This window comes from Ranitomeya variabilis, chromosome 6 (assembly GCF_051348905.1).
Source record: "Ranitomeya variabilis isolate aRanVar5 chromosome 6, aRanVar5.hap1, whole genome shotgun sequence".
NCBI lineage: Eukaryota > Metazoa > Chordata > Amphibia > Anura > Dendrobatidae > Ranitomeya > Ranitomeya variabilis.
This window is the reverse complement of record NC_135237.1, coordinates 67,547,832-67,561,191: the sequence shown is the minus strand read 5'-3', so window position 1 is coordinate 67,561,191 and position 13,360 is coordinate 67,547,832. Positions and strand designations below refer to the sequence as shown.

At 41.6% G+C, this 13,360-nt stretch overlaps 2 protein-coding genes across 7 annotated transcripts in view; both read right to left on the bottom strand.

The window, feature by feature from the left end:
• LOC143781788 (protein NYNRIN-like) overlaps positions 1 to 13,360 on the bottom strand; it is a 1,337,202-nt gene that overhangs the window by 367,982 nt on the left and 955,860 nt on the right. The window lies entirely within an intron of this gene.
• The window catches only part of CNPY1 (canopy FGF signaling regulator 1), a 211,907-nt gene that overhangs the window by 71,000 nt on the left and 127,547 nt on the right, over positions 1 to 13,360 (bottom strand). For all 6 annotated transcript variants that reach the window (XM_077268616.1, XM_077268618.1, XM_077268614.1 and 3 more), the window contains one exon: positions 105 to 220. In XM_077268616.1, the coding sequence (XP_077124731.1) occupies positions 105 to 220 (116 nt within the window). The remainder of the gene's footprint in view (positions 1 to 104; positions 221 to 13,360) is intronic.

The following is a 13,360-nucleotide window of genomic DNA, read 5'->3' as shown; positions in this document are numbered from 1 at the left end:
AGCTCTCGGAGGGAATAAATCCAATCATGAAGGCTGCAGGATTACACCAAAACCCCCGGCTTGTTAATATTAGCATCTCCAATTCAGTCCCATTTTCTTCTTACCTTATTCTGTACCTGCGTCCCGTCCGGATTTATCCTGAATGACCCTACGTCAATTGTCTTACTCGGGCTCACTTTCCTAATTTCATGCAGCAGCTCATCTACCACTGCCCTGCAGGCTATAGAGAAAGAAAGGAGGAAAAAAAAAAAATCAGAAATATTTTGAAAGAATTATTTTTTTAAAAAAGTTACATTTATTGTGACAAATGTTACTTGTATCTATGCTAATATGGGCAAGATTACACTTGACAGCATCAGTAATCCCTGCACCATGTCTGGCATTTATCCACGTTTATTCTACGTGCTTAGGTCTCTTTCCACGGTCCAGAAACATAACACACAGGTTAATTGGCTTCTAACTATATTGACCTTAATGTAAGGGAATCAAAGTGTAAGCTCCACCGGGGCGCGGAATAATAACAAGAAACATATATTCTGTGTAACAACATTATGATATACAGACGTAATAATAAGGCCACGCTGGGGAACGGCTGTATATAACTGTGGGGCAGCACTGGAGCAGCTTTTTACTATACCATCACAGCTAGAATACTACTCTTACTACAAAACAAAATATAATAGTAAAGTAAGCAATGTTTACAATATTTAGCTTTCATTTTAACAATTTTATTTACAAGAATAAAAAAGATTAAAAATATGTGCACACGATGCAGATTTAGTGCAGAATTGGTGCTGAACTGCAGCACATTTTTCTGCTGCAGAAACGCTGCAGAACTGCACTGTGATTTACAGCACAATGTAAATCAATGTGAAAAAAAAAGCTGTGCACATGGTGCAGAAAAATCTGCGCAGAAACGCTGCAGATTTCAAAGAAGTGCACGTCGCTTCTTTTGTGCAGTTCTGCAGCGTTTCTGCGCAGATTTTTCTGCACCATGTGCACAGCTTTTTTTTTCACATCGATTTACATTGTACTGCACAGAAACTGCACAGAAACTGCATCAAATCTGCACAGAAACTGCACAGAAACTGCATGAAATCTGCAGATGCAGATTTAGTACAGAAAATTCTGCACCACATTTCCTACGTGTGCACATAGCCTTACAGTGGTAAAGTGTGTGTATTAGGCCTCTTTCACACTTCAGTTGTTTGGCGACGGGCGTCAGTCTAAATCCGCCATTTTCCTCAAAAAACGGATCCGTTTTTTTTTTCGACGGATCCGTTTTTTTCCCCATAGACTTGCATTAGCGACGGATTGTGACGGATGGTCGTCCGTTCCATCCGTCATGCGACGGATCCGTCAAAATTTGGCGGACGTCATCTAGACATTGACGGTCATTGCAACGTTTTTTGTCTGCATTAAAATGGCGGATCGCGACGGATCCGTCGCGTCCGTCATTTCATAGAATGGCCACCTATGGGCGACGGATCTGTCGCGACCGTCATTTCGGCGGATCCGTCGCCCCAATCCGTTTTTTCAATTTTTTGCAATTGCGCATGCTCCAAAAAGTATATACAACCCCCGAGTAACAGATCCGTCAAAAAACCGGATCCGTTACATCCAATTTTTCAACTATTGTGACGGATCCGTCGATCCGTCATTATGTCGGAAGTGACTGACGCCAAAAAACTGAAGTGTGAAAGAAGCCTTACCTATACTTTATTTACAAATTAAACACAGATACTGATTTTTTTATTTTAATTCTACTTTTTTTTTGTAGATAATTGAAGCTTACGCCAGCTGCTGTTAACATCATATTAAGACTTGGGAGAGTATTCTAGGCATGCTCTGTGATCTGTGCAGAAGTCATTGTGCAGGTAGGGGAGGAGGTGAGCTGTAACCATCAGCTATTGGGAATGGTGGATACAATTATTATCTACACTCCTCAACATTGAAATTGCAACATCCAAGAAAATAAATTATAGCAATCCCATGGATAGACATGTTAATCATATGCAAATGATCAAAAACTGGAAACAAAAAAAATAAATAGACACGCTTACATGACATCCTGGCTGCTATCAGTGAAGTTATTAATGGCTGTCTGAGGAAAGTTCTACCGTGCTGAATACACTTGTACATACAAAGCATCAAGATCCGCTGCTGGCAGCTCCTTTTGCAGTTACTGACCAATGATGTTCCAGATGTACTCGATGGGAGCGAGTCCTAAGATGATGCAGGCCGTGGTAGCATGTTTAGGCCACAGTAACACAAGCAATATGAGGCCTGTTGTTGTGTTGAAACTCTATAACTTATAGCATTTATTCCAGGTATGTGAACAGCTCAATGTTTGATCATATAGACAATGATATTTCTATAAAGTTTTTCAAGAGCTGTTTTTCAATAAGACAACCTCAGGCCACATGTTGCTTGTGCTACTGTGAGCAGCCTGAGTGCCTTATCATGCTACCATGGCCTGCAACCTCTCAGGACTTGTCTCGCATCAAGGACATATGGGACGTCATTGGTCGACAAATGCAAAGGGAGCTGCCAGCAGTGGACCTTGATGATCTGAGTGCCCAAGTGCATGAAGTGTGGCATAATATTTCTCAGACAACCATTAATAACCTTATTAATAATATTCCAAGTGCACAAGTGTGTATATCGCTGTGCGTGGCGCTCGTATCCAATACTGACTAAATCAAGATGTTTTGCTAATTTCCATTATAATTTTTCACCAATTGCATATTATAAATATGTCTTCCTTAGAAAACCATAAATAACTTCATTGATAGAGAGCCAAGATATGTTAGTCTGTGCATTTCTATGTGTGGGGCTAATACTCGATATTGAATATATACAGATGTTTTGCAAACTTTGTTTCCATATTTTCAGTATTTGCATATCATTAACACATCTGTCCATTTTGTGATTTGCATAATTCCATGACTTTTTCTTCTTGGTGTTGTAATTTCATTTTCAAAGTTCTGACTATTCAGATGCTCACTGTCCAGATTAGAAACTACAGGAATTTTATTATAAATATGACTTGATACAGAAAATTCAAAAGAAATCACCAATAATTTTTTTTTAAATGTGTTATCTTAAAACTTGGTTCAACGCCTTCCTTTTCCATGCTGGACTATTACTTCATAGGCAGATTGTCACAAACACATACTGCCATACTACTACAGCATGTAAATGGGTGAGCTAATGAGATAAACCTGTAACATATAGCTGACGCCCCAAAGCAAATACGAGGGTCTATGCTACCGCCAATCCTGATAGTTTAACTCCCTAGATGAGGTGGTCAATTGCATCTACACCATGTAGGTGTCACGAGTTCAAGGCGTCAGAGAGGACCCAGAAGACAGCAGCGTCTGATTTCTCATCCTCCTGCACTAATTAGAAGCACTTCACCTTCATATTAAACGGGCCAAGTTTCTTTTATCAGTGCAGAGGTTAATCTGCTCAGTTGAGAGCTCCTGGAAGTTTTCCTTTGTTAAGGCGCTCAGCTGTTCACTGTTAGCCATCTCCTATATAAACTGGGCCCTGGCTAGCACTCATTGTCAGAGTAGCTATTGCTGCATGGCTGGAGGTTGTTGGTGGTTATTGGAGAAAGCATTTGGTGGATTTATCCATGACTGTTGCTAAGTTTTGAGTGTGTGATAATTCCCTTTCTTCTCCTACTTTGGTTTTACCCCATCCTCCACTCTCCGATGCATTCCTCTGTTATATGTGTGAGTATATTTTTTGCTACCCTTCGTATTACCTTGTTAGTCTGGTTGGTGTATTGCCATACACTACTATTCCCCTCTTCACTGGGTGGGGCAAGGGTACAGACTGAGGGCAGATCAATGAGCTAAGGCAAGGTACTTGGCCCCGGCGTCTTCAAGTAATCCGGAGAACAGGGCAAGCTAGGGCGCCCCTAGTGTTAGGAACAGGGGAGGAGCCCATGGTCCCATGAGCCCCGACAACAGAGTCGTGATAGTAGGTTTTCAACAGAGGGAGTATTCAAAAGTCAGTGATGTGATTGAGGGGGTGCACTGTTTCACCACCAAATAGAACAAGCAACTTTCCATCAGGACATGAAAATGCAGCGAATCATCACCCAAGGATCGTGATATTATGGCTCCTTCTGCCTACCTGTACTCACTCCGGGCTGCTAACACATACACAGCAGTGGTGAATGTTCACCGTAAATTCTCTTTACTGGCTAAATTAAAATCTTGCATGCCGTGGTTAACCGCAACAGTGAAATGTAAGGAGATTGACAGAGGAACTACGATCCCTTTGTTTCTCTGCAGTGCAATCTCTGGAAACAAAATATTACAATGGCAAATCGAAGTCCTAACAATTACCCCCAGGGTACAGCACACATCTAGCAATACATCACAGACATCACAGAAGAGGAATGATCTATTAGTTGTATTAGATGCTTAAGTCCCAGCAAAAATGGCACCAATAAAAACTACATTCTATTATGCAAAAACTCAGCTCTGTGAGAAAAATCATTTTTAAGTGATTTTTTTTTGCTTAAGCAGCAAAATACTAAAAAAACAATAAAGTACTGTAAAACTATACATTTGTTTATTCCATACACAAAAAAACCCCAAACAATGCAAAATCCATTGCCAAATTTGCAGGGTTTTTTCTGTTACAAAATGCTGCAAAGTAAGAATGAATTAATTATTAACTGTCACTAGTTTTTTTTTAATAAATCGCAAAGTAAATGAAAAAAATATATATCTAAATAAAATAAATATTTGAGATCGCCCATAGCCTAGTTCTGGAAGCAACTTTGCATTTTGTTAATTGATAAAATAAACTATTAAAACTTCTACTTTTGAAAGCATCTTTACTTTGCAGCATTTTTCTCTACACCTGCCTAAAACTTTTTGCAGTTTTATATATATTTTTTTCCCCAGATGCCTCTGTAGCGAACACTCCTGTCTGCTGTGCTATTCAATATAGCTATAAATCAACCCTAACGAAAGTCCAAAAGACACTATTTTGGTCTCTGCTAGGTGAATGGTCACATATGGACACATGTGACATATGACTTGGAGCTTCCCCAGCGCATGAGGCAAAAGGATACTGTTAATTAACCCCTTCATGACCTTGGGATTTTCCGTTTTTCCGTGTTCGTTTTTCGCTCCCCTCCTTCCCAGAGCCATAACTTTTTTATTTTTCCGTCCATATGGCCATGTGAGGGCTTATTTTTTGCGGGACGAGTTGTACTTTTGAACGACATCATTGGTTTTAGCATGTCGTGTACTAGAAAACGGGAAAAAAATTCCAAGTGCGGTGAAATTGCAAAAAAAGTGCAATCTCACACTTGTTTTTTGTTTGGCTTTTTTGCTAGGTTCACTAAATGCTAAAACTGACCTACCATTATGATTCTCCAAGTCAGTACGAGTTCATAGACACCTAACATGACTAGGTTCTTTTTTATCTAAGTGGTGAAAAAAAATTCCAAACTTTGCTAAAAAAAAAAAATAAATTGCGCCATTTTCCGATATCCGTAGCGTCTCCATTTTTCTTGATCTGGGGTTGGTTGTGGGCTTATTTTTTGCATGCCTAACTGGCGTTTTTAATGATACCATTTCGGTGCAGATACGTTCTTTTGATCGCCCGTTATTGCATTTTAATGCAATGTCGCGGCGACCAAAAAAACGTAATTCTGGCGTTTCGAATTTTTTTCTCGCTACGCTGTTTAGCGATCAGGTTAATGCTTTTTTTTTTATTGATAGATCGGGCAATTCTGAACTCGGCAATACCAAATATGTGTAGGTTTGATTTTTTTTGTATTGATTTATTTTGAATGGGGCGAAAGGGGGGTGATTTAAACTTTTACTTTTTTTTTTTACTTTTTTTCACATTTTTTTTTACTTTTTTTTTTTTTTTTTTTTACTTTTGCCATGCTTCAATAGCCTCCATGGGAGGCTAGAAGCAGGCACAACCCGATCGCCTCTGCTACATAGCAGCGATCTGATGTTCGCTGCTATGCAGCAGAATTGCAGGTGTGCTATGAGCGCCGTCCACAGGGTGGCGCTCACAGCTACCGGCGATCAGTAACCATAGAGGTCTCAAGGACCTCTATGGTTACAATGGAGAAGCATCGCCGACCTCCGATCATGTGACGGGGGTCGGCGTTGCGCTCATTTCCGTCCGCGGTAATTAAATGCCGCTGTCTGCGTTTGACAGCGGCATTTAACTAGTTAATAGGCACGGGCAGATCGCGATTCTGCCCGCGCCTATTACGGGCACATGTTAGCTGTTCAAAACAGCTGACATGTCCCGGCTTTGATGCGGGCTCACCGCCGGAGCCCGCATCAAAGCGGGGCTTCTGACCTCGGACGTACTATCCCGTCCAAGGTCACAAAGGGGTTAAGGAGAAAACATTTTTTAAAAATAATAATTTATAGGATACTTTCTAAAAAAAAAATGTACAATTTGAAAATATTGGTGCAATTTTTTTGCATTTTGAATCCCAAAACAGGAGTGGATTGTAAGAAAGTGGGGTTGTCTAAAAATGATCTATCCAAGCTTCGGTTCTAATGAATTAAATTGAAATTGGCGCTGTGTGAACACAGATAATGTATTTCCCAATTATATTAATTAGTTTGTCTAGTGACTATATATTGAATCCAAAATCATAAAACTACTTGGGACGTCGGATACATTTGACAAAGTATTGGGGATCTCAGAATCCTTTCATGCTACACATAGTATTCATTTGTCTTCTTTTGGTGCTAAAAGGAAAGGATGTTCTATTATTTTTTTTTCCTTCTTCCTCTTATTGACCTGACAAAAGGCCATTACAAAGTGGTGTCCAGCTCTCTGTTTAGAAATCAGGGTAAGCATAACCCTGCAAGGTTACTTTCCATTCATACTGGTGATTGAGGTCAGAGCAGAGAAGAGAGACCACAGAGATGTCCCAAGAGATTTGTACTGACCTTTCCGGCTGTCGATGAGAAAGGCCATCTCACGCTATACTATTTTCCAGTTCTGCTCCAGTAATCTCTATATAATAACTGTCATGTGGAGACACCTTTATGTAATGTGCATGTTCTTGTTACTGGACACTAAAAAAAATACTAAGGATTACAGAATAAGTTGGACATAGTATTTGCATGTGAGCATTACAATATCAATGCTGCACATGCAGTGGTATGCAAAAGTTTGGGCACCCCTGGTCAAAATTACTGGTTTTGTGAACAGTTAAGCAAGTTGAAGATAAAATGATCTCTAAAAGGCCTAAAGATAATGACGATATATTTTCTATTTGCCTATTCAGGCAAAATAAATAAAAATAAAACATAAATATATTTATCTTTTACATTTTAAAAATTCCAAAAAGGAAAAGGGGCCAATGCAAAAGTTTGGGCATCCTGCAAGGTTACTACCTTTTAGCATCCCCTTTTGAAAGTATCACAGCTTGTCTTTCAATTCTTGTTTGAGGGATTTTCATCCATTTTTCGTTGGAAAATTCTTCTAGTTCTGTGACATTCCTGGGTCGACTTGCATGCACTGTTATTTTGAGGTCTAGCCTAAGGTTTTAAATAATGTTTAAATCAGGGGACTGTGAGGGCCATTGTAAAACCTTCAGCTTGCGCTTACTGAGGTAGTCTATTGTGGATTTTGACGTGTGTTTAGGATTAGTATCCATCTGTAGAAGCCATCCTTTTTTCAACTTTTTTTTTTTTTTACAGATGGTGTTATGTTTGCATCACAAATTTGTTGAAATTTCATTGAATCTATTCTTACTTCTACCCGGTGAAATATTCCCTGTGCCATTGGCTGCAACAAAACCCCAAAGCATGATTGATCCACCACCATGCTAAATGGTTGGTGAGATGTTCTTTTCCTGAAATTCTGTGCCCTTTCTTCTCCACACATAAATTTGATCACTGTGGCAAAAGAGTTATTAATTTAACCTAATAAGTTGACAGGATGTTTTCCAAAATGCATCAGGCTTCTTTAGATTTTTTTTGCATACTTCTGATGCTGAATTTTATGGTGAAGGCACAGGAGAGGTTTTCTTCTGATAACTCTTCCACAAATGCCATATTTGTGCAGGTGTCTCTGAACACCAGAATTATGTACTACAACTGCAGAGTCTCCTGAAGGTCTTTTGCAGCCAAGCAGGGGTTCTGATTGGCTTCACTAGATAACCTATGAGCCGTTCTCGCAGAAATTTTGCTTGGTCTTGAACTTCACGTTTCCTGTTAAAGGGAACCTGTCACCCCCAAAATCGAGGGTGAGCTAAGCCCACCAGCATCAGGGGCTTATCTACAGCATTTTGGAAGATAAGATATGGTTTTTAATTACATCTAATCACACTTGGTTCCGGCCAACCCATATGTAGGCTTTACTGAGAGAGGTTTCCACATTCACCCAAGCATACAGACATTAGCCTTCGGTAAGTGTTCACATTTGGACAGGGAGGTCAGGGACCCATCAGATTAATGAGACCACCTTGACGATGGTTGATTGGCTCACACGATTTGGCCAAATTCTGTGCAAAGCATCTTTCAAATATTTTTCCTAATGTTTAAAAGCCATTTTGCTATTCATATTTCATGTATTTCATATTAGACATGCTTTGGCACGATAGAGTACAACTTTTTTTGTATATTGTATATGGAGGTAGCTGCTCCTGGTATGCACCTATTTACACTAGTTTGGATGTGCCAGTCGTTTTTCTGTCATTTCAATGGAGCACTGTAATGGCAGACAAGGGGGCCTTCAGTAGACCAACATCTGCCATAGCAACTCATCCTTCTGGGCGTGTGGAATGTAGCGCCACCGAGAGACTGACAGCAGAATTAAGTAGTTAACAGCAGCCGGCATAGTATCACAACTATTATCTGCCAGGTATGAGCTTCTCAGCCCACTACATACATTTGCTCCCGACTTGCACTGTAAATGTGCAGTAGATGTCAAGGAGGGAGCAAAGGATTAGGATGTGGAAAATTCATTAAGAAGCGAGCCCGTCTTTATTGAATTTGGAGCATCTTGCAACTGCTGTTTGCTATGCCAGAAATATATGTCAGGCAGGAGGTGGCGTATATTTCTGTTGTAATTTATGCCACTTTTGTGGTGTAAATTATGATGATTTGTTGGGCGCACTTGGCCACTTTAAAACAGGTGGAGCTGGCCACTTTGCAACTTAGTTTGTCAAAAAACTTCATGACATTTCAAGCAGTTTTAAAGAATTTTGGTGCAAACTGCATGATGAATCGGCCACTCAATATATAAAACAAATACGCACTTATAAATAATTACATTATTTTATTACTAATAAAACGTGAGTTGCGGTGATACAGACTAGTTAATGATTACGCAATTTCTATAAAACAAAAGGATATAGAGAACTTTATCCTTAGAATACTTTTTCTAGATGTTACCAAAAATGACAGGTTATAGAGAATAGTTGTACTAAATAAACAAAAACATTGTATAATGAAAAAGGAAACAATCATATCATATTATTCGAGGGAATATTGTGAATAATTCTGACTGAATAAACATATTAGTTAAAATAAACTACACCAGCAAAACCCACTGGAGCATAATTTAATATAAAGTGAATAAAAACTGAAAAAAAATACATCAAGATAAAATACAGCAAGTGTCAAGATAAAATCGATTCATTTTGAGAACATTGTAGCAAAAGGTGAAGTGAGGAAATTAAGTTTGGGCAGCAATATGCTTCCAATAATCCCTACTATCAGGCACATGATGTTCAGATGATACCGACGGATATTTCTACTGGATCCTGAAGGGAACGGTGTCAAAACTGTATAACCACAATGGGAATATTGTACTGAATGCATAAGAATGGCAGGCAATCATAGCAAGGGTTTAAGATCAATTCTAATTGCTGCCGAGTCGGAGTGCTAGATGCTAATGCACAAATGACTGCTCTGACTTGCAAAGTTGGTGAATAAAAATGGATTTAAAATTCCAACATACTGTAAAAGTAGTATGAAAGTATAATTACACTGCTTAATTATACAAAAAAAGGTTGCACTCTATCATGCTAAAGCATGTTAATGTGGAATATGTGAAATTTGAATAGCAATACGGCTTTGGAGGATTAGGAAAAAATATGAGACGCTTAGCATAAAATTTGGCCAAATATTATCTGCTCATCAACTGTCGTCAAGGTGGCCATGGCCGGTTTTAGGCAAAGTGGGGCCCCAGGCAAAAGTTTAAAATGGGGCCCCAAATGCTAACATATTGCACCAACAGAAACATTTTGGTTGTAGCTACATGAGCTGATTTCAGGCCACTAAACGAGCGTGATCAACAATATTGAAGTCATTCGCCACTTGTTTCCAGCCTCTTTACACTGGCTGGGGACAGAATGATCACTAGTAAATCAATCTGTCCCCATACAGTATCATCTTAGCAGAATATCTGCAGTTTTAACTGGGCGATGTGCTGATGAGAACAATGATTTTTGTTCCGGCATATACTGTACATACATACACCGTACATACACACAGATACACATACCGTACATACACAGACATACACCTTACATGCATACACACATACAGTTATATACACAGATAGTATACACATACCGTACATACATATACCATACATACACACAAATACACATACATACACCGTACGTACACACAGATACACATACAAATACAGTATATGCAAACACATACATATATCATACATACAAACAGATACACATACATATACTGTCATACATACACATACCGTACATACACACATGCATATACCGTACATTCACACAAATGCCGTACACACATATACGGTACATACACACAGATACACACACATATACCGTACATACACACAGATACACACACATATACCGTACATACAGATACAGTTATATACAGTACATATAGTACACACATACCGTACATACATATAAAATACACCCAAATGCACATACCGTACATACACACATATACCGAACATACAGATACACATACACGTACCGTACATACACACATACAGTATATACACATACCGTACACACATACATACACATATACTGTATGTACATGCACATAAACATACATATATACCATATATCCATACAAATTATTGCACATACACAGATACACATACTGTACATGCATACACACACAGCCATACAACTATACCATACATACACACATATACTGTACATACATACACAGATACACACACAGAAACATACACACAGAGACACACAGATGCACACACACATATACAAGCATATACATACATACATAGTAATCTTGTATAGGTGGTCAGATGAGCCCTGCAGGTCAGTTCAGCTGGAGAGGGCTGCAGACCCCACTGTGGGGGATGGGGCACAGAGCAGGCAGGACTGATATCAGTCCCCTGGTGCTGTCCCGTGCAGTGAGCCTCCTCCCCCATCTCTTCTCTGTGAGGAGACGCTGCAGCCTGCTCTGAACAGAACAGTGGAGGGAGCAGAAGACCCCCTGTAAGTCCTGCTCTTCCTCCATGATGGCTCTATGTGCTGTGCAGCCCTGGGGCCCCTGACTGTAGGCAAGTACTCACCATTGGGACGCTCCATGCAGGGGGACAGACGGCAGCCAGTGAGCGCTCTCCTCAGTCTGGTCACTGTGAGGTAAGGAAAGCGTTCATTGGCCAGCGTCTCTCCCTGCATGACACGCCCCCTTTTTGATCTCCTGCACTTCGCGCCCCGCTCTCTCCCCGACACTCGGTGTTCCGTGATTACAGGAGGGAGTGAGAGGGGCCCGACCCTGCATGATACCGGGCCTGCCTGCAGGGGCCCCCCTCCACCTCTGGGCCCTGGAGCAGTGCCATCAACAGTATGTCTGCCCCTGGCTGGGGGCCCCTAGGGCAGCGGGGGCCCCAGGCAGCTGCCTAGTCTGCCTGCCCCTAACGCCGGCCCTGAAGGTGGCCTCAGTCTGATGGGTCCCTGACCTGTGTGAATACCTCTGAGGCAAGTTCACCACAGTGAAATTCTCCCAGTAAACTCGCCTCTGCACCTTGCGACTTTCTCACGGCACTAGCGGGGATCTCACCGATGTCACCGCAGTTCATCCCAGCTGGGATCGGAGCCTCAGTGACGTCACCACTAGTCACAGCATCTCATTCACCAGTGGTTCTCAGCCTGGACGGTCACATCTTGGCACTGTCCAGGTTAAAAACTAATTATCCCCAGACATGGATTATGGCGTGGGACAGAATGACGGACGGGTATGGTATATTGTTGTTTTTTTAATTTTTGGTTTATTACAGGAGAACGAGGGCTTCGGTGGAATTAGGCGAGGTCGTAAGTATAGTTTAATTGAGATTCTGAAAGGAGTCTGTGTCATTTTTTTCAATTAAAGGACTTTATTCTGGCTGTGTCTTTATTTACCATATAACTATAGGATTAGTAATGGATAGGTGTCTTATAGACGCCTCTCCATTACTAACCCCGGGGACTGATGTCACCGAACAATACAAAGGTGACATCAACCCCACAAATATAAACCCCACTTGCCCCTGCTACAGGGCAAGTGGGAAGAGCCAGGCAAAGCGCCAGATTTGGCACATCTAAAGATGTGCATTTTCTGGGCAGCTGCGGGCTGCTATTTTTAGGCTGTGGGGGGCCAATATCCATGGCAACTTTCCAGCCTGAGAATATCAGCCCCACCTGTCTGCTTTAAAAAGGCTGGTTGTCAAAAACGGGGGAGGACCCCACACCATTTATTAACCCCTTCCCGATCTGTGACGCCACGTAGGCGTCATGAAAGTCGGTGCCAAACCGACCTGTGACGCCTATGTGGCGTCATGGAGGGATCGCGTCCCTGCAGATCGGGTGAAAGGGTTAACTCCAATTTCATCCGATCTGCAGGGACAGGGGGAGTGGTACTTCAGCCCAGGGGGGTGGCTTCACCCCCTCATGGCTACGATCGCTCTGATTGGCTGTTGAATGTGAAACAGCCAATCAGAGCGATTTGTAATATTTCACCTATGAAAATGGTGAAATATTACAATCCAGCCATGGCCAATGCTGCAATAACATCTGCCATGGCTGGAAATCCTGATCTGCCTTGCCCCACCGCCACCGATCGCCTCCCCAGTCCTCCGTCCTGTGCTCCGCTCCCCTCCGTCCGCCTGTCCGCTCCCCCGTCCTCCTGTCCACTCCCCCGTGCTCCGATCCCACCCCCCCCATGCTCCAATTCCCTCCGTGCTCCGACCCCCCCCTCATACTTACCGAGCCTCCCAGTGTCCGTCCGTCTGCTCCATGGGCGCCGCCATCTTCCAAAATGGCGGGCGCATGCGCAGTGCGCCTGCCGAATCTGCCGGCCGGCAGATTCGATCTAGGTACATTTTG